This window comes from Ursus arctos, unplaced genomic scaffold (genome assembly GCF_023065955.2).
Source record: "Ursus arctos isolate Adak ecotype North America unplaced genomic scaffold, UrsArc2.0 scaffold_9, whole genome shotgun sequence".
In the NCBI taxonomy this organism is placed as follows: Eukaryota; Metazoa; Chordata; class Mammalia; order Carnivora; family Ursidae; genus Ursus; species Ursus arctos.
Window position 1 is genome coordinate 64,283,930 of NW_026623111.1, and position 23,118 is coordinate 64,307,047.

Here is a 23,118-nt window from a genome sequence, read left to right on the forward strand (position 1 = left end):
GCTCAATTAGTTAATACTATTACAGGAGAATAATCATAACCTTAATTCTTTCCCTAACTAAAGAGAAGCATTTTAGAACTTTTATAATTCAGAAAGATTTTAGAATTTAAGTTATTCACATTAATAAGTAAATCAGATACTGATCTGATTATATTCACTAACTTACTAAAAAACCCTTTTTTTAAAACTCAGATTTTTCAAATTTGCCTTCTAAGAAACAATTAATAAACCTTATTCATGGACTTCTGAAATATAAGGCTGAAAAAAACAGTTTATTACACGTTGAGTATTTTCGATGATAAACTATCATGCCTGATAAACAAATGGCATCATCAAGGTAAAGGGGAGGATTCTACCTCCCTAAACAAAATCTTTCAAATACTCTGAAAGTACATATTGGTGACTACCATTTTGTTAAGTACATATTATTCTGATCTATTTTTTTAAAAAGATTTTATTTATTTATTTGACAGAGATAGAGACAGCCAGTGAGAGGGAACACAAGCAGGGGGAGTGGGAGAGGAAGAAGCAGCCTCATAGCAGAGAAGCCTGATGTGGGGCTTGATCCCGTAATGCCGGCATCACGCCCTGAGCCAAAGGCAGACGCTTAACCGCTGTGCCACCCAGGCGCCCCCATATTATTCTGATCTATTAATTCATAAGTGTATTTCCAAATGGTCCTCTACTTGATAATACATAGTTAATCTCGTTGTACATAGATGAAAGTATATTTCTTCAATGTATCCTACAATTCTGTATAGGTATTACCAAAATTGGTTCAAATTATAATTTTACAAAGATTTTATTCATATTCTTTATTCTCAGGTTAAATAAATGTTACATCTACTTCTAGGGAAAGTGTTTTTTAATAATTATCTTATAAAAGCCTAATTTACTGATGAATTATTCTTATAACTTAGCTAAGGATTGTAAGAAACATTCTATAGTCAGGGTATCTCCATATCAGAAAGAACAATGAAAAAGTCAAAGATGAGATGAGAAACAAGAACTTGTTGATTAATTTTCCAAGATCGAATATAATTAGAAAGCAAGAAAAGTACAGAATTATTTAGTAATGGTTAAAAAAACCCCAGAAAAACAAAAGGAAAAAAATTAATGATACAACTCTGTGTTCAAGGACTCTTTTTAACTGGTTATAAAAATTGTCAACTACAACTCACGACACGTTTATCATGACAATCAGTAAATCATGACAGTTTATTTAGTGAAAAATTCTATACATGGATTCAAAGTTCAAGACTACTCTAGAAGCCTCTGCCACTGACAGCAGGCCCTAAACATTAATGTGTTAAGAAAAAACATTAACTTTACATGCAATGTATTGTGGATTTCTGAGTAAGATCTCTTTTCATTTTGACATGCTGATATCCACCTGACCAAATTAAGTCAATCTCATGTCAACTGTTAATTTTAAAACATATAATCCAGAAGCTAGCTCAAAGAACTAAAGATTTCATAGATGATACTTCTGTCAAGCAAGTAAATAGACTCCTACCCCCAAAATCTCTAAGAAAACAATATATTTCAACTGTACTTTGGAACAAGTAGTCAAGCAAATTTTCCATATTTCAATGTGAGATAAACAAATATCACATATTTTCCCAGTGTAATTAAAGATGAAAGAAATAAGTACCTCTCCCAAGAGCTGCTCTTCAGCAGCAGGGCTCTCCTCCCCATCACTCTGTGCTACTTGGTCAGAGTCTTTAAGAGCCTTTGGTACACAAAACAATTACAAGGGAAGTTGAAGAATGTAGCATTAAAAGAATATTAGTGATTAAGAAAGACAAAAGACCCAACCAACAACATTCAGAGCTAGTTTAATCATAAGAAGCAACACTAAGTAAATTGATTTAAGAAGTACTATCAGAGGAAAAGCAAAGAGCATTACTGCTAAGACCTTCCCTTTTTTCCTATCAAATGTCCCCCAGGAACAAAGATCTTAACCTTAAGTATCTGAGCAGTCATTGATATTGTTTTTCCTCTTTTGCAAAATTCAAATAATACCAAGAGAAAGGAATTCCTTCTACCAGCTAAACTTATACTATTTTAAAATAAGAATTCACTTATTACAATATCTACAATCAGCATTTATTTTTATACTATAAAGCAATAAAACAGACACATTTCTTAAATTACATTTCTTTCTGTGTTATGACCTAAACCAAATTTTTGGAAGGTAGCTATTTTTAAAGGCCTTCTTACCACATCGGGTCCATCCACTTTGTTCAAGGCCAAAGCAATCTGAAATAAAAACAACAACTCACCTACTACATGGAATTCTATTTCAAGGCATATAGCACATGCTCACCTCTTTCTCCATTTTCATTGGCAAAAATCCACCAAAGTTCAGATCAGGAATGGTGTGTTTCAGGAAAGAATAAAATCTGCTATTCAATCACAAACCTAACCTCAAAACAAGCATGTTTTCTTCTACTTTCTTTTAAGTAACTATAATTAATTTTTAAAAATTTCTTCAAGTACTCACTACTGAAGAACTGCTGTTAGAAGTATTTTGACAATCAGATTCTATTTCATTTTTACTATTAGGTATTTGGTAAAACTTTCATATTAATCCCTTACAAACCTATAAAAGTTATAGCACCAAGAAGTTTAGACCAATGATAAAATTAAATATAAAAAAATCTAAAGGAATGAGCAAAGACACACAGCCAATAAGCAGTGGGGCTGTGATGTGACATCTTCAATGTGCTCGGCACTGCTCAGAGTGCACAGTATCTAAGCTGTACCATGTACGGCAACCTGCAACGCTACAGAAAACTTGAGTCACTTTCAAAGAACAAAGGGCTAATACAAATTACACAAAGAATCTAAAATAATTCCTTCAAGGTTTCCAAAGTCAGAGTGTCTTTCGTGCTGGTCATATCAAACTGTGGAATGAGTAATAATGAAGTCCCTCTTTGAGAAGAAAACTGGAACTGGAATACGACTCTCTTTTTAAAAGGGAATCTTCTTGTAAGTTAAAATATTAAGTGACTCAGTTGGACTTTTGTTTATTCAGGTTCAGTATAATAAATTGTCCTGGTTCCAAAATATTTACTAGCTATTTGTCAGCTGGCCAAACTCATAGAGAATTTGGAAATGTGGGCTAAAGGCATGAACGGTGAGGGTAGAAAATAGTGGTAATCTTAGAACCAGTACTCTCTTTTTCATCACTTAAGCTGTAGTGAACATGGGTGGTCTTTAAGTTTCCTCATTTTCTTTTCCTCCAGGGCCATTGCTACACACCCTCTTAAAATCTGTTATTTCCAGTGTTTGAAGTTGATAGCCTCCTATCTTTCAAGGCCCAATTCTACCTGATATGACACAGCTGTTTAAATCAAGTTTGAAGTCAAGGTGGTTCTGGCAGCTTTTAAATCCAGGTCCAAGGTGGAATTACACATTTAATAATATGTATTTGGAACTCTGGCAACCAAACACAAATTCTTGTTAAATATTTACTGAATGATTTGAGATTATCTGTATAGAAGTTTATAAAAAGAACACTTATTCTACATAAATACTTTACTTGTATAAGCACAGTCTTTAACTTTCCCAGAAATTTACCTTCTTTCCTAGGTCTTCTTTTCTGTATCCTAGAAGTTCAAGGTATTTTCCCCGAGAATCATCCTCAAAGTTTACCTTTAAAGAAGACATAATCTTAAAATAAAGACCTGCCTTTAAATTTTTAATTACTTGATCAAATTCCAAGTAGAATTATTAAAAATTATCAAAAATAAAGTCTACTAAAGTCTACTGTCACCAACTAAAGCTTTCTGTATCTACTATGTAGAAGGCTCACAGTAGAAAGAGTCCCCAAAATAGTTTTAATAGGTCACTTTTTAAAATAGTAAGTATACTAGTAATTAATTATCCTTGTTGAATAAAGCTTACTTTTATCTTATTTTTTAAGTAAACTCCATGCCTACTGTGGGGCTTGAACTCATGACCCTGAAATCAAGAGTTGAATGATCTACTGACGGAGCCAGCCAGGCACCCCAAAGCTTTTCTGTAAATACAAGCTAACTCATGTCCAATGGTTATATGCATGCAAAACACAACACTCTGTGGAACACTCAATGTCCTACAACTCTTTCCCAAAATTAATAATTACAAAATATAAAATTCTGTAATTTTAGAATTTAACCTTCTTGTATAGGGTTATAAGATCTCTTTGGAAAACGCAGTATCAAGAAACAGACATTCCAGTGGAGGCAAAATGACCAACCAGAAAACTCTATTTCCTATTGTCATAAATGCAACTCAGTAAAAGGAATGAGAAATGCCTCCAAACCCTCTCCCCTATAACTCTTCCCTCTTTTCCCATTTCCTTAACTGGATCTACTACAGAGTTTAATATTCTGTTTTTATTACACTAAGCTCTATGTTATAATTTAAATACAACTATTATGCTGTTTTTCACTTATTAAAAAAGTACTTCATATTAGGCTCTTCGAAGCAGAGAGGGAAGAACTCTTGACATAAAAATATGGTCACGGGCTCTTCCTAAGGTTTCTTTAATGTCATCATGAAGCTCTTGAAATCAGAACCTTGCAATAATTTCTTTAATAAGAACACACTGAGAATATAAGAACAGTTAAATTTACAGATAATGAAATTGTTTTAATCTCAACTTTACCTTCAAAAAGGACCATACGTTTTTTTTCAAACTCAGTCTGAGAAGCATCAATTTTTTTCTGACAATAACTGACAAATCCTTGTGACTGCACGACTTGCTGAAGTTGGTCCGATCGGCTGAGGAATTCCTTCTCTGTTACAACCTGACTGATGAACACATGGTGCTGCTGCTGCTGCTCAGCTCCCTGCTGGGCCTGTGTTTTGACATTCTCAAAGGTAACCAGTTTGCCTCCAAACTATAAAAGAAAAAATGACCAAAGTCAGTTTGAACCACAAGGATGAGGCCAAAAAGTGTGCTTACTGAAAAACCTAATGGAAAGAGCTATGGCCTTAATAGGTATCACTTTGGATAAAATTAGCTGATAGGGTCTCCCGTACTCCACCATCTGACCCCAGCCTTCAATTACTATTCCTCTTCGTACCACCTACCTTCTAGATAAAATGCACTATTTCCGTGCCCCCCCCCCCCCCCCGTTTCTCACCTACTTGTTTTTACTAACTGCCACATACTCAATGTTGCTTCTCTTCAAGGCCCGGGCAAATGCCACCTCTTCCACCTCAGACGCCCTCAATGTATTATAGATCTCTTTTGATTCAACTACTAGCTCATACGTATTTGCCTCAGCTTCTGTTCTTGGCTGTAAGTTTTAAAGGGTGGCAGAATATGCCCCTACAATATATGCCATTTGGTATAATGACTATTTTGAGCTAAGGACTACTTGTAAAACAGCAGGAAAGAAGGGCACCCTGACCTCTTTTCTTCCTGAAAGCTGGAGATGAAACTCCCCTGTGAGAGCTGCCCTCTCTATACCAGGGACAAAGAAACATTCTTATCACCAGAGGGGAGAGAAATCTGTACAAACAGACCTTGTTAAATAACAATTTACCTCCCTTTAGTCTCTCTAAATATTTTAGTTACTTTTCCATGACTGCCATTCTTTGTTCAACCTAGTATATAAGCACTTAGATTTCGCCACTTGTTTGTGTTTTCATTTTCCAATGGGGGCCCAGGTATACATAAAAATCTGTATGCTTTTCTCCTGTTAATTTGTCTTATATCAATTTAATTCTCAGATTCCGGTGAAAACCCTAAGAGGGCAGATGCAAAGTTCTACCTCCCCTATACTTACAAGGACTGCAGTTCTGTATGTACTTTATTCTTATATCTCCTACAGTATCCAATATCTGCCTTGTATACAGCAAGTAAACAGTTACTATCTGAATAATATATTTATACAAATAGATATAGGTAAAGAAGGAAACACAGGACCAAATCTGGTTCTTTACACTCAGCAATTTTTGTATAAGGATTATTGTTTTTATGTAAATTGAAATACCAACAAAACATAAACCACTATTCTTAAGGAATTTAACATTCAAATAAAACTGGATATAACAGGCACTTGTAAGTTCTAAATGATATGTGGATAACATCACACATGATACGAACTTCACAGAAGGGCAAAACTGCTGCGTTTCCCCCACATTTTTGGGAAGTTGGTGAAAACTGAACCCCCCAGAAGCAAGACCTAAACTGGGTTTCACAAGAGATCAGGCTTATTCATTTCTTGGTTCTGTGTAATAATATTATAATATTACACAATTACAATAATGTAAGTGCTATGTTAACTAATTGAATGTAAATTAAAAAATATATAAAAATAGGGGCGCCTGGGTGGCACAGTGGTTAGGCGTCTGCCTTCGGCTCAGGGCGTGATCCCGGTGTTATGGGATCGAGCCCCACATCAGGCTCTTCAGCTAGGAGCCTGCTTCTTCCTCTCCCACTCCCCCTGCTTGTGTTCCCTCTCTCGCTGGCTGTCTCTCTCTCTGTCAACTAAATAAATAAAATCTTCAAAAAAATAAAAAAATAAAAAATAAAAAATATATAAAAATAAAAAAAGAAAGGAGCATAAAAAAATAACGTAAGTGCTGCTCATCAGTCCTCATTTTTTCAAACTAACCAAAACAAATACAGAAAACTTTAATATTGGTACCGAACACAATAAAAATATTTTTAAAGTCTTAACAATATAAAAATAGTGTAATTTACAAAAATTGGCAGAAATAAAAATTTGGAAAAGAAAAAAAATTGGAAAAACTGGGAGGAAGTACATAAACGCACTAATTTAATATTGCATAGAAGAGTTTTGAGTAGTACCATATGAAGCTGATATATCATAACATGGATGTTTAGGTAAATTATTTACATTTATAAAGATATCCATAAGAACAACACAAACTTCTAAAAACTTCACTGGTAACCGAAAGATATTTGAGAGGGACACTGCCATTCTACCCCTCATGTCCACAGAGAGGGCATTTTCCTTGCACTCTGTAAGAGGAACTAGCAGAGGAGGAACACTTCCAGCCCTTCTCTGTCCTTCACACTGTCCTGGGAGTGGACTGACTGACGTTTTTCAGGAAAGAACCGCAGCACGCTCACATCAGCTCTTCAGGGCATCTTTTTATAGTTGTCTTCCCACCCAGAGAAATAGTCCATATGGATAAGCTGCCTGCACCTTCAAGGAAAGTCCTACAGTACCTAAACTTGCCTGTAACTAGGTTAGTAAGGTGGCCTAATACAGGGGTAAAGCTAAAAACATGTTTATTAAATCAGATCCTGGGGCTATAGAGGCAAGCAGAACAGCCCAGCTCTCAGAGATTTCTATGTTCTAGTTTGTTACAAGGCCCACTATGGTTGCACATCTAAACTGTAGCCTCCAATCTAGCTTATGGCAGCACTAAAGCTGATATTTTGATTTTCCATCTCTTACTTGGTTACTTATTGTCTTTATAATACTCCAACACTAGTAAGCGGAGGAGGGAGAATGGGGAGGGGGAAGACGTTCCCTTCTCATTCCTAAGGTAAATACATAGTGAACACCTTCTATTTGTCAGCGACCATTCTAGGCACTGAAAACATACCTGCGAACCAGATAGTCAGTCCTCAAGAAGCTTATATTTGGGGGGATCTTTTCTGTACATTCTGGTTTTCTTTTAAACCTTGTACACACACAATTCTATAATAATTGTTTTAGTTACTTATGCAAGGATGGAAATAACTGGATGAATGGTTAGTATTCAATAAAAAAAAGTAGAAAATCATAAAGGAAAAGACTCCAAGGCAGCAGTACAGACAGACAGTAGAGAAAACTAAACAGGAGGGATGAGAAGATTAATTAATTAAATCCAAAGGATGGATTTATTAGTGACATAATCAAAGGTCTATTTTAGGAAGATTAATCTAGGGATGTAGTATAGATTGGAGGGAGAATAGACAAGCTATAGACAGGCAATCATGTAACAGTTCAGTGTGAAAAGATGAAGAATCAGGCAGAGTAACGGCAAAGTAAAAGGAAGAATTAAATCCAAGAGATTTCTAAAGAGCAATATCTGGACCTGAGGAATGAATATAAGAGTTCAAAAGAAAAGTTCTGAGCCTGACTAATAGAAGAATGATAGCAAGAACTCAGCAGTAACTGCAGAGGAGATCATTCATTCAGTTTTGACAAAGGTGAATATATATAATTCTACGATGTGTGTAAATTCTATAACAATGATGGGGAAGCTGAATAATATAAGCGTTTTTTTCATTTTTATGTTTTTAAGTAATCTCTACTCCCAATGTGGGGCTTAAACTCATGACCTCGAGATCAAGAGTCGCATGCTCTACTGACTCAGCCAGTCAGGCACCCCAAATAATATAAGTTTAGTATCCTACTTTTAGGCATTATTACCAAGAGGCTCACTCTCATCATTATATACAGTAGGCATCGGATTAGACTGACAGTAGAATAGCTAAAATCTTTGTAAGTGTAAAATTAGACAAGTTATTAATTTCTCTGTGCCTTTCTATCTACAACATAGGGGTAATAGTAGTAGCTATTTTATAAGCAGTTGTGAGAATTTAATGAGTTACTATATGCAAAATGCTTAGAATAGTAGCTGGCACATAGTAAATAAATATACTTTAGCTATTAAAAAATACACTTTAGCTATTAATATTATTAGTAATGAAGTTTTGTTGTACCTGTAGTTTGTATGAAGAAAGCAACCCAACACTGAACAAATGGACTATTCTATGCAAGACTTAAAAAACAGTAGTGAAGTAAGAATATTTACGAAAGGACTTTATTTCTTCTTTCTGGTCTATAGGGATAACCAGACTCGTCTAAGCTGAAGTTTGAGGACATTAATATGGCAATGATACAGACACAATACCAAAAGCACAGGCAACAAAAGCAAAAATAGACAAATGAGGCTTCTGTGCAGCAAAGGAAACAATCAACAGAGAAAAAAAGCTACAGAATGGGAGAAAAATATTTGCAAATCATTTATCTGGTAAAGAGTTAACATTCAGAATATAAAAAGAATTCCTACACCTCAATAATAAAAAATCCCAAACAATCTGATTTAAAAAATGGGGAAAAGACTTGAATAGACATTTCTCCAAAGATGACACACAAACGGCCAACAGATACATGAAAAGATGCTCCATATCACTAATCATTAGGAAAATGCAAATCAAACCATAATGAGATATCACTTCATATCCATTAGGATGACTGTTATCTAAACAACCAGAAAATAACACGTGTTACTGAGGATGTAGAGAAATTAGAACCGTGTGCACTGTTGATGGGAATGTAAAATGGTGCAGCCACTATGGGAAACTGTGTGGAGGTTCCTCAAAAAATTAAAAATAGAATTACCTTAAGATCCAGCAATCCCACTTCTGGGTATATTCCCAAAAGAGTTGAAAATAGGATCTCAAAGACATAAATGCACACAAATGTTCTTTGCAGCATTATTCACACTAGCAAGAGGTGGAAGCAACTTTAATGTCCATTGATAGGTTAATGGATAAAGAAAATGTAGACTATTATTCAGCCTTTTAAAAGTAGGAAATCTTGTCATACACGGCAACGTGGATGAACCTTGAGGACCTTATGCTATGTGAAACAAGACAATCAACAAAAAGACAGATACTGCATGATTCCATTTATATGAGATATCTAAAGTTGTTAAACTCACAGAAACAGAAAGTAGAATGTGATTACCAGGGGCTAGGAAAGGGAAAAATGAGCAGTTGTTGTTCAATTGGAAAACAGTTTCAGTTTTGCAAGATAAAAAAGTTCTGGAGATCTGTTGCACAACAAATGTATATAGTTAACACACCGTACTGTACACTTAAAAAGGGTTAAAATGGTAAATTTTATGCTACATGTTTTTTTACCATAAAAAAGAAAAGAAATTGGCAATTAAAAAAAAGTTAGAAGGAAGGAATAAAGAGAAGGAAGGAGGATACACAGAAAAAGAAAAAAAAGATTGAAGGAAGGAGAGACAGAGAAGGAAGTTAAGGTTAATAAGGAGATGGACACCACAGAGTATATCCTTAGTTTTTGATGTAATACTGTATGGTAACTAACAAAACATAATAAAAAATTATTATAAAAAGAAGAAATAAAACTATTTAGTTTTGTCTCAAAAAAAAACCAATAAGGGGATGGACAGTGTGAAGGTTGCACAGCAATGTAAATGTACTTAATGCCAACGAACTGTATATTTCTAAATGGTTAAAATGGTAAATTTTATGTTATTTATATTTTACCACAATTTAAAGTAAAAAAGAAAAACAGAAGATCCAATTTTTCCTGAGAAACCATTCTGAATGATGAAAAACCTACAGACACATCTCAATCTTCTTCCGTCTGAGTGATCTTATTAGAACGCTTTACTACAAGAAGTCCTTTGTGCTTATGGACCATAAAAACAAATCCACCTACTGAAAAGGAAGCACCAACAGGCCTTCGGATCCACTTGGGTGGCTTCTTCAGAGGCAACACTATATTATGCTGAGCAGTCTGCTGAGGAATTTGTAATGGAGGAAGGGGCTGTCCTGTGCCAAAGGGATCAAGATTCCCAAAAGATGATGAAAGCTAAAAAATATAATAACATGAGAATTTGTAATTTATACAAGATTATGTTACATGTTTCAAGTCATACCCATGAAATATTTTTATCACAATTATCCAATTAATCAGTAGCACTGATTGGTAAAGTCATTTTCAAAATAATTAAACAATAAGATATTTTTACAAGTGTTATGATTGAAAATTTTAACACTTCCTATTACCTTGTCAACTTGTTTCTGCCTTAAGCCATCTGCGCTCCCACCCATGATAGAATAAACACTGATACGACCATCAAAGGAAGCCGCTGATAAGACAGCAGGATTTCTGGGACACCACTGAATATCAAAACACCACTGTGTGTTGGTGGGAAGTTCATATAACACCTAGAAAACAACAACAACAAAAGTCAGAAAACAGTGTAGCCACTTTACAGCCAAAACACCCGAATTAATATGATCAACATGTGCAGCTTAATTAAACAATTACTTTTAGAAAGTATGTTGAGCCAGGAAAAACAACTGTAAAAATTCGTTTAAAGTATAAAAGGAGTCCACTATGGTGATCTATTATAATAAAAATGAATGCTTCTTCAAAATATTGACCAGATTCAGAATAAGTACATACAAAAACTAAGGTTTTTCTGTGTTTATTAAAGTGGTAGTAGCAGGTGCATCTGAAAGACCAGAACAAATTAGAGTCAGCTTGTTAAAACTCTAAAAGACAATGGTCTCTGCCCAACTATTTTTGCTTGCCAAGATCCAAACAACCATATTTAGGCTACTTGAAGACCACATTTAAAAAATAAGCTCAAGAAGGAAGAATTCACTGAGAAATTTGGTTTTGAGTCAAACAAAACCATGTATACATCATTTGTTTTACTGCAGAATGGAAACAGATTCACCATAAACAGTTTAGAGGGAAAAGAATATGGAAAAACTATTAAAAAATGGTTGGTATAAAACCTTTACAATGTAATAATTATTGTTAACTCAAAGTTAGTGTGATCGTAACTGATGCTCATAGGAGCACAGGTTTTCTTTTCTTTTTTTTTTTTTTTTTTTTAAGATTTTATTTATTTGAGAGAGAAAGAAAGGGCACGAGCACAAGCAGGGGGAAGGGCAGAGGAAGAGGAGGAAGCAGAGTCTCCGCTGAGCAAGGAGCCTGACAGACTAGGGGCTGAATGCCAGGGTCCTGGGATCACCACCTGAAGGCAGATGCTTAACTGACTGAGCCACCCAGACACCTCGGTTTTATGGTTTTTAAGAAGTCAAATTATCTTAACTTTGACCTTGTGGGATATTTTAAATGTTTTATTTTATAAGAAAACAGAATTAAGTGAAAAGGTACTTAGCCTACTTATCTTTAAGGCTTAAACTGGTTGATAAGACTCATTATTCACATTACTTAAACCACTGTTCTATTCCTAATTTGCACTCGAATAAAAAAATCTACTAAACTTTTTAGTTGCAGCGTGTACTAAAAGTTTATTCCTTCAAAGTTCAAGCACACACAATTAATCATATGCAAAATTCATTTTATCAAATCATATAACTCAGAAAATTAGAACAGTTAATTTCCATGATTTTGAACTCACTTGGGAAGGCACAGTATAAAATGCAAGATTTTACTGTTTTTTTGTTTTGTTTTTTAAAGATTTTATTTATTTATTTGACAGAGAGAGAGAGGCAGCGAGAGAGGGAACACAAGCAGGGGGAGTGGGAGAGGGAGAAGCAGGCTTCCTGCTGAGCAGGGAGCCCGATGCCAGCTCGATCCCAGAATGCTGGGATCATGACCGGAGCCGAAGGCAGACGCTTAACGACTGAGCCACCCAGGCGCCTTGCAAGATTTTACTGTTTGGTCTACAAACATATGAGGCAAAACTTACCACTTTAATTTTTTTCTCCTGTCTCCCCTAACTTGAATATTTCTATATTCTTCTAGATACCACTGCATCTGAAAACTTTAAACCACAAATCAAATAACAAAAGTGCTGGTTTCTATTTTAATATTATAGGGTTAAAACCTATTGCAGAGGGGTGCCTGGGTGGCTCAGATGGTTAAATGTCTGGCTTTGGCTCAGGTCTTGATCCCAGGGTCCTGGGATCCAGCCCCTCGTCTGTGAGGCTCCTTGCTCAGCCGGGAGTCTGCTTCTTCCTCTCCTTCTATCCCTCCTCCCACTGGGGCACGAGCTTGCTCTCGCTCCCTCTCTAATAAATATATAAAATCTCAAAAAAAATAAAACAAAAAATAAAAACTTTAGGGGCGCCTGGGTGGCACAGCGGTTAAGCGTCTGCCTTCGGCTCAGGGCGTGATCCCGGCGTTATGGGATCAAGCCCCACATCAGGCTCCTCTGCTATGAGCCTGCTCCTTCCTCTCCCACTCCCCCTGCTTGTGTTCCCTCTCTTGCTGGCTGTCTCTATCCTGTCAAATAAATAAATAAAATCTTTAAAAAAAAAAAAAAAAAAAAAACTTTAAAACACAAAAATCTATGGTCTCTTGCCCAATACTGAAAAAGAGGGAAACCATTCATTCAACTAAGAAAAATAATTTTTAAAATATTTAAGAGATTTTTTAGCCCATTAATCCAAAGCAATTAAAAGCAGTTAGGTTATATTTATATCGAAGAAGAGGTAAAATTTCCCACATCTAAATTTCTGTGGGTAGAACATATGACAAATATTGTAAAGTATATTCCTGCTGTATAGTTCAGAAGGGAAATTAAAAACATATATTTAGGGGCTCCTGGGTGGCTCAGTCGTTAAGCGTCTGCCTTCGGCTCAGGGCGTGATCCTGGCGTTCTGGGATCGAGCCCCATGTTAGGCTCTTCTGCTGGGAGCCTGCTTCTTCCTCTCCCACTCCCCCTGCTTGTGTTCCCTCTCTCACTATGTCTTTCTCTCTCAAATAAATAAATAAATAAAATCTTAAAAAAAATAAAATAAAAAAATAAAAATAACATATATTTACTGATTCCCAAACATCAGAGAGAATCTTCAGAAATGGTAAAGCAGGAAAAAGACCCAAACCTTGAACACTCCTGCTTTAAAGACACTGATTTCCAGAGATCACATGTTAAATAAATCAAACCAAGTATCTGAGTGTAGGGAAACACCTTTTATTAGAAATGGGGGATAGGGAATGATTACTAATTTCAAATATACTATTTCAATGGCTGATTTTCTTGGATGAAACAGGTGAGCTTAAATAATATTCTTGATAAAATCTCTCCTAGATTAACATTTCACACATACCTCTATCTCCATGTCCTTAATTGTATTAATGCACTAAAGAATCCATATGGAAAATTTCTTATTCAGCTAGAGATAAAATATTATAGTAGCTATAAGTCCGAGAAATATTTCCTCCTCGTACCTCTCCTGTATTTGGGTTGGAGCAGAGAATCTTAGCATCTTTTCCGCAACTTAGCAACAATTCAGGATCTGCCATGCTCCAAGCAATTGCCAAGATCCCCCTATAAAAAACACAAAGTGAAGAAAAAAATTTTTTTAAAGATTTTATTTACTCATTTGAGACAGAGAGATACAGAGAGAGAGCATGAGCAGGGGGAGAGGGAGAGGGAGAAGCAGACTCCCCACTGAGCCAGGAGCCAGATGTGGGGCTCGATCCCAGGACCCTGGGATCAGTACCTGAGCCTAAGGCAGATGCCTAACCATCTGAGCCACCCAGGCGCCCCAAAGTGAAGAAATTTTTAATCTTCAGAAAACAAAGTCTCCAAATGATTCCTGTCTAGGCTCTGGAGACACATGCTGCTAACAGAAGTATAATTTCATACAATATTTACAGAAAGCAATTTAGGAATTTGTATGCTCTTTGATCATTTTGAAGATATTCAATATTCTCTCAGAATCAGGAAAACACAGTATAGGAAAAGAACCCAAATTGCTTAAGACTGCCTTTGTTTCCAATATTTTATTTTTAAAAAGTTAAAATCTTTGTGAAAATTTTAAGGACAGTATGATGTACAGCCTTATACTCCTCACTTTGACTCACTGGTTTGGCCACATTTACTTTATGTGCTTTTCTTCTCTCTCCATATATACACTGGCCATTTGAGAGTTAATTACAGATATTATGACATGTCACCCTTACACTTATCCATGAGGATAAAAACATTCTTCTGCATAACCATACATAATACAATCACATACTGAAAATATTTATTATTTATATGCAATATTTTAAAATATATAGTCCAGATTCAAATTTCCGCAATTGCATCAATAATATACTTTCTAACTGCCCCTCTTTAGAATCCAATCATGCATGTCAAGAATTTCAAGCATGTCAAGAGTGCCTTTTGAAGAAATTTGTACATATTTAATATCACATTTTAAAGAACATTTAGGTTCTTAACTAAGTATTAAAGACAAAAAAAAGCACAGAATTATAGAGCAGGAAAGGACCTTAAATATCATCTAATCCAACTCTTGCATATATTATTAGAAGGAGAGAATTGAGAAATCAGAGAGTTGATTTGCTCCTGCAACTCAGTGTGGTCTTCTGTCTTGCTAAATTATGATCACACCTAAAATTGGCAGTAGAATATAGTGTTAAGAGCACGGATTCTGGGATCAAAATGTTTAGATCAGAAGTCAGCACTTGACTAGTTATGTGACCTAGGCCAAGTTTACCTTGCTGAGCTTCAATTTCCATTTTGTAAAATGAGTTAATAGTATCTACACCATAGGCTTGTTATGAAGATTAACTGATTTAAAATTTAAAGTGCTTGTACACTTTACATGTTATACAAATGTTAGTTGTCCTCCCACTATAATGTAAACTCCCTGAGGGCAGGGAGTTTTATCTGTTATATCACCGAATCTTAGCACAGTGCTTGGTAAGAGCATGTGTTCAAGAAGTATGTGTTGAACGAATGAACAAAACCTTATCTAACATGGGAAAAATATTAAAACTTATCAGAATTATCCCTTCTTTACTAAAAAGCTGACAGAAGCATAAAATCTAAATAGGATTACATATTTACTGGACTCTCTTCTCCTTTGTAAGAAGCTAAAGGAGAGGTCACAAACTTCAAGACTTCTTAGTGTGCAAATCCACTACCCAGTGGGAAAATGGGATTTAAAGCTTTAGTCTATATATCCCTAAATAAGAAAGAAAGCCCAAAAGTACTGAGAAAATGTTATAACATTAAAAGGGATTTGTTTCTTGTTTAAACTGTTGAACAAATACATATGAACTCCCTGGGTACCTGAATATCAATGTTAGGAAATATGCCAGATTACAATTAAATTTAATGCTATCAAACCTAACATGAGAACATTTGCATATCCTTTTATTTTTTAAATTTTAAATAAAAAAAAATTTTTTAAGTAATTTCTACACCCAACATGGGGCTCGAACTCACAACCCCGGAGACCAGAGTTGCACGCTCTATGGACTGAGCCAACCAGGCACCCCACTCCTATCTTTTTAGAGAATCTGCACGTTTATTACAATTAAAAGCAGGGGCACCAGCATGGCACAGTTGGTTAAGTGTCCAACTCTTGGTTTCGGCTCAGGTTGTGGTCTCAGGACTGTGAGATCCAGCCCCGAGTCGGAGTCTGTGCTGTCTACTTGAGATTCTCTCCCTCTGCCCCTCCTGCTAGTGCTCTCGCTCTTGTGCTCCCTCTCTCTCTCAAAAATAAATAAATCTAAAAAAAGTAATAGAAAATAAATTAAATTAAAAGCAGAATAATCCACCTAATTTCTCAAAAATGCTTTTAAATTAAAACAGAAACTTAGAAATAAAACAAACTTTTTAACTGTTTCTTGTCATTGAATGTTATGGAAGACTCTTCATCAGTATTATGACCCTAATAAAGATAATGGGAAATATCCAAACTGGATGTCAAGAAAGTTGTACTAAAGTGTTGTGACATACTGGAATTTCAATCTATCACTTATAACGTGAAAATCCTTTATCACATTTTTGTATTGTTATGATATGAATTGGCTACCCTTTTTGGGAACAGAAAATCAGATGACTATTGCTTCAAATAAAAACCATTTACACTAACTTTTACAAGATAGAGACAAAAGAGATTCCTTAACTTAAAAATAATTATCTGATAATTCAAAATAATAAATTAAATGTGTTTTTGAAAATAAACAAATCAAGTTCCTTAGAAGAGCAGCATGATACCTGGCATGGTTTTCCAAGACGCGGAGTGGAGAGGAAGCAAAGCGAAGATCCCACATCTGGACCACCGGTAATCTGTCATCCTCAGAGGCAAGGACCATCTGAGTCGCAACATCAGGATGCCACGCCAACCCAGAGCAATGCATCTGCAGATAATTAAGGCTCACAATGTATCAATCCTATTACTTTATGAAGAGCCAAAGTAGCTTGAGGAACATGCCTTTGTTGAAACAAATAGTAGAAAACATCAGTTCAGGCTTAGTTTATTAAAAAACAACAACAAAAAATAAAACCTAAAACTATTACATTTTGAATCCTGACAGCTATCTCCACGGCCTGCATTTGGAGCCTTCAAGCTATGATGTCTCTTTAAAACCATTAAATTTTATTGAACAGCCTTAAACAGTACTCTTAAAAGTAAAAAGTTTAAATGTTTTCAGTTCATCCAGCTATTTGATACACAGCACCATTCTGGATTAGAATAATTCTATACCAAAAATGAGTTTACTTGTCAAAATTGTAACTAGGGGAAAAATTTTATATAAATTTAAATAAATTCTAATACTTTCAGAAAAATGAAAACAGATTAAAGAATATAATAACGGGGCGCCTGCGTGGCTCAGTTAAATGTCTGATTCGGTTTCAGCTCAGGTCATGATCTCAGGGTCTTGGGATCACTCCCACATCAGGCTCCACACTCAGTGGGGAGTCTGCTTCTCCTGTCTCTCTCCCTCTGCCCTTCCCCCTGAAGCGTGCTCTCTTCTCTCTCAAATAAACAAATTAAAAAAAAAGGTAACAAAAAAATTCCACACTTTTCCTCTATTTTGTCAAAAAAATCAAGACAAAACATCTACAGCAACAGCTACCATTTAAATTTTCACATGGAATAAATTAACAGTATTACTAGGAATTACCTGGACATTCAGATCCTCCTAAATGTTCCAGAAGATAACGGAAATACTTAATGTATGCTTTATTCAATTGAAACTTGTTTTAAAATTCCTAATTCATTGAAAAACAATATCCTGAAGAAATATTTTTTTAAATAGTTTTTTGTGGTTATTGTTAAATTATATATGTATTTTCTGATTCAGGCAAACTTGTTTTTGAAAATGTCGAACTAAACAATATAATTAAAAACAAACTAACAAAATAAGGCCCTTAATTATGTCTATATTATTTTATAGCACATTATGACATAGTATTAAAGAATTTATAAGGTCAAAAATTTAATGTGTTATACAGCTACATCTACTGGGCAAAAGGGAGACTATTAGCTCTCACTTTAGCACTACCTAATCAGAAGGGGTGAACCTAGGAGTTTGGAAACTACAAGTTCACAGTCACACAATTACGAGCTGGAAAAATTTGTACATTCTAGAGAAAGCTAAAGATAAAAAGTTGCTATAATGCTTTGAAACATATAGTAAAGTAAAAACAACTAGTATATCATGCAATAAGGTATTTAATTAATGATCTCTCTCTTCATCGTTAACAATATCCAACATGGTTTATTAGAAATTTTATTATCTTCCCCAAAGAAAAACCTCATTGCAACATGATTGGTCCATGAAAAGACAGGTTGTGACTTTACAAACATCTGATTTGTTGTCAACACTGACAAACAATATAGAAATACCTACAGCAGAAACACAGCATGTTCCTGTATATGACAAATCAATCACATACTTACCCTGTTACTATGGTCACTAACTTTGATGATAGGTTCATTTTTTCTAAGATCCCATACAGTGGCCCGGCCACTGGGACTGGCTGATGCTAAAATATGCTGAACTTGTCTGTTCCACGCAATGCAGCTGATATCTTCTGGGGGCTAAAAGGAAGAAACTACTAAAAACCATTTCTCAGTTACAATTAAATTTAAGTACAAAATCTAATCCTTCTTTTAAAAAAATGAATAATCAAAATATGATCTATTCATTCCACAAATTTTTTTTATATTCTTAAGTTCTCAATAAATATAATACAATTTAAAGCTCAGGTATATGCCAATTCAAGTATTTTACCTTGTTTAATATTGTCTCATTCACCAGGCATTTATTAAGCTCCTGCTATAAATCAAGCACTTTTTCTTAATTTCCAACTGCCACAGGTAGGTAATGAACTACAAAGTAGACACTGATCAGTATGATGGACAACTAGGCAGAGCAAAAGTTACAGCCCAGGGGTGCCTGGGTGACTCTGTGGGTTAAGTGTTTGACTCTTGATTTCAGCTCAGGTCATGATCTCAGGGTTCTGAGATTGAGCCCCACGTCAGGCTCCACACTCAGTGGGGAGTCTGCTTGGGATTCTCTCTGTCCCTTGCCCTCTGCCCCTCGCCCCCATGTGCTCTCTCTCTCTTTTTCTCTCTCAAATAAAAATCTTTAAAAAATAAATAAATAAAAATAAATGATAGATCATATGCTATTATTATACTACTTCTAAAATGGCCAGAATGTTGGGACCCATTATAATGGCTACTCAACTTGAATAGTCTATATAACATAAACTTCAAGGAGGCAAGTGGAAGATTATTCTTTCTTAACTTATAGAAATACATAGGAAAGGGGATGATTTGTTTTTTTTTTAATTAAGTTTCCTTTCTAGTCTACGATTTTTATTCTAAGGTTAGATATCATCAAAATACTATACAACATAAAATACTATACTATATAAAAAACTGTATCTAAAAAAATTACCAAAGACTTGTCTATTTTATTCATTACTGTATGTCTAGTATATCAAGCTATGTCTGGTGGTAGGCACTGAATAAATATTTGCTGTTGAAGGACTCACTGATACTTTGAAGAACACATTTACTAATACTTCGCTATACTGAAGGAAAATTAGCAACATCTAAACACTGATTTTAAACAAATATATTTTGTGTAAAAAAAAATGAAATAATTAAGTGTTGAAGAACCAATTTTGGTTCTTTTGATTACATCAAAATCAATGCAATACCTGTGTTTTGGCTCCTGGTGTCATTGGAGTTGCAAAGTTGTTGAGATCCCAAATGTAGATTTCAGATTCATTAGCACCAGAGGCTACCAGATTAGTCTGCAATAAGAAATAATTAATAATGAAATAGCATTTATGAATAATTAAGAGAACTCTGAATAACTGTTCAGAGATAGAAAGCTCTATCAGTTTTAGGGTATATAACTTTTCTATTTAATTAAAAAAGCAAAACTCATGAATTCCTAAATGCTATGCATAATAATCTGAAACTGTAATAGTTTTTCAGAGAAGCATATTATAAAATTCTATTTCACTACAAAGACAGTATGTCTACTGACATTATTAATACAAGAGATTAAAAAAATAATTATATGGATAAATTCTTAAACAATCATACAACCATATGGGGATTATCATTTGTGCAGGAAGGGGATCTGATTGTGAGACAGAGACAAAAATAGGCAAAACCAATCACTGCTTTCGGACAAATAAATGAATCCTAAAATAATGGCATCTATCTCCAGATACCTCAAAGGCAGCTTCTGGAGCCAGACCAATACAGGGCTGGTAAAATCTCTTGTCTTAAATCCTCATGTCTTTCTAGTTCATTTACATTCAATTTTGTTCTGGGTGGCAGTATTTCTAGGTTACCTCTACTGCATACCTTTAGGGTCCAAAAGACCCTAAAACTGTGACAGGAAGTACAGGAAGATAATGGGTTTCATATATTGGCTTTCATCCTTTATTATTCACTCTCATAAATTCTTCTCTGATCAACTGACATGTAACTATGAAAACAGAGGAATTCTATTGTTGTAGCCACCTATAATACAAGACACTAACCAACAAGCAGCAGCTGTTTAATTAACAAAGGAACTACTTAATCTAAAGAGTAGGCACCATAAACTATAGAAATGAAGTGTAGGTTGATGTATCTCTATACCCTAAGTATTTATTTATAATACAAGAAAAATAACTATTTTAAACTTTCTTAAGATAATACTCATGTTTTGGTTGCTATGCTCTAATATCCTATTAACTCAAGATCTTTGCTAACCTATACATTTATATAACTGATATTCAGTAATGTTTATGATGGCAAAAGTAGACTGACTGATTCTTCATTGCCTGATCCCCTCCATGGAGTTATTATCATTTAGCTTGATCCTAACTCTGAACTCTCCATTCTTCAAAAAAATTCACTCACTCATCAACCTGCATGGGGCCACATTTTTAGCTTCAATTCCAAAACAGAGGCATAGCAGATTCATATGCTTATTTCAAATAAGCAATATGTATCTCAAGAATTATGAATAAACGTTAAAAGTCTAACCTGGAAAATATTCACATCCAAGGCTCTTACTGGGCCAGTATGCTTGTCATTTTGGGCAATCACAACTTCCTTGTCTCCAGCTATAATTTTAGAAGGATCATAAAGAATAATATTTCCATTTTCACCACCTGCAATCAGAACTCCAGAGACATTCCCTTTGGGATCCATCTTATGAGGCCCCCAAATCAACTTGTGGTACCTTTAAGAGAAAATGAGTAAATAACTGGTTTTTTAAGTCAAATAGATATAGAAAAGCATTTCAAATTATATATTTAATTCCATACGTTTTCATAAATAATCTAAAAACATTGCTTCTCCTCTAATCCTGGTAACCCTGCATGACTTGGTGAAATGGCATTTTAGTTTTTATTTATATTCATACATGCATGTTTGATTTTATAATCCTGAAGAGTAAGAACTTTCCCTTTATTACCTTATTAAGGTAATATATTACCTTATTAAGAGGTAATTATTACCTTTATTACCTTATTAAGAGATACTATAGTGTCAAAAAGTATACTTGATTTTTATGTCAAAAGATATGGGCTTAAGAATGGTTTTACCATTTAGAAACCGTGAGACCCTGGTCAAGTTACTGAATCTTCCTAAGCTGCTTTTGGTTCATCTGTAAGACAGAGCTCTAATCAACCACTTTCCTTGATATTATTTGACTACAGAAGTACTCACTGACAAGTGGTCTGTTAAGTAGTAGAGCTGTTAAAGGAGGTATATAAAATTTTCTAAGAAAAGTAATGTATTCCAACAGTGGAAAAGTGACATCAAAATTATGTCTGTTATGACAAGTATACCCACTGGTGAAGAATAAAGATTATGGTTTGGCTAGGAGATAAAATATGGAGCTGGCATGGAGGTATACAATGACACAAATGTTGGTGAGTAGGAAAACTGATAGACAAAAGGTATTTGAGGTTCCCATCACAGTGGGAGAGCTCTGAAAAATATGAGCGGTCCCATGAGACTCCATGATTTGACCTATGTGCTGTTAGCTAGAGTACAATCTCTTCACCAAAATCTGCCAAGCTACTGAGACAATAAAGCATATTTTACTACTCAAATCAAAATGTCCTTTTTCTGCATTATGACAGGATGTTAAGTACTTGGAAAGATGACCCAAATACCTACTGTATCAGAAATCATGTCAGCAAAAATCTCTGTGAAATACATTTCAAAATATAGATAAGGACAATGAAAAAAATAACCTACCATTCAGAGATTATTTTTAACACCTTAATATTCATCCAACTCCTCCTTTTTTAAGCCGTATCTATACTTTTTTTGGTAAACAGGTGAGAAAAAGGAGATAAAAGACAGTATGTCTACTATATCATGAGAAAAAAAAACTACTAGAAAATTGAGCTTCTCCTTCCTATTCTTCACATGTCAGTTGGCAATAAAAAAGGTAATAGAATATTCAGACCCTTCTTTTACTTTCATAGAAATTCACTCGTATACTTTTTCCCAAAATATTTCATGTCATTGATGGTATTCCTTGCAGTTTCTAATAATAACATATTTATAGACAAACTAGGCATCAACCACAACATAATAACCACAACCATAAATAATGTGAATTTAAGATTCATCAATCTCATACCTGTGAGAAGAGGAGAAAGTGGCACAGGACTTCATATCCAAGGATGGATCAGAAAGGTCTAATTCAAATATCTCAAGGGAAGCACTGGTACTAAACGTTGCATCCAATTGTTGAGCAGATGTTCCTACGGAAAATACATTTATGGTAACTACAATGCAAAAATAAAAGACTCAGAGAAAACCACACAGAACAAATTAAACGCATGTTTTCCAATGATTTCACTCACGAATGCTGCATTAGTGACTAACATCTCAGGATACATGCCATTGAACAGACGCTTAAATTACTATAACAATAAGATTCTGACACAAGGCTCAAAGATGACGTTTGTAGGAGTGGATAGTGCAGATAACTTTTTAAACCTGTAGATATTTAAAAAGCTCTCCGTAAAAACAGTCTCTTAATTTACTATACCTGCTTATAGTCACAAATGATGTAACCCTCTTTTTATATAAAAATGCTAGAATCAAAATTGTTCTTC

General features: G+C 34.8%; 1 protein-coding gene across 1 annotated transcript in view; it reads right to left on the reverse strand.

Annotated features, from left to right (window-relative positions):
• Nucleotides 1–23,118, reverse strand: part of SEC31A (SEC31 homolog A, COPII coat complex component) — a 73,393-nt gene that overhangs the window by 39,001 nt on the left and 11,274 nt on the right. The window contains 13 exon segments of the mRNA XM_026509852.4: nucleotides 1,655–1,732; nucleotides 2,224–2,262; nucleotides 3,586–3,660; nucleotides 4,658–4,681; nucleotides 4,683–4,892; nucleotides 10,443–10,595; nucleotides 10,793–10,954; nucleotides 13,941–14,040; nucleotides 16,732–16,874; nucleotides 18,422–18,562; nucleotides 19,693–19,788; nucleotides 21,023–21,221; nucleotides 22,638–22,761. Coding sequence (XP_026365637.3) covers nucleotides 1,655–1,732; nucleotides 2,224–2,262; nucleotides 3,586–3,660; nucleotides 4,658–4,681; nucleotides 4,683–4,892; nucleotides 10,443–10,595; nucleotides 10,793–10,954; nucleotides 13,941–14,040; nucleotides 16,732–16,874; nucleotides 18,422–18,562; nucleotides 19,693–19,788; nucleotides 21,023–21,221; nucleotides 22,638–22,761 — 1,544 coding nt within the window.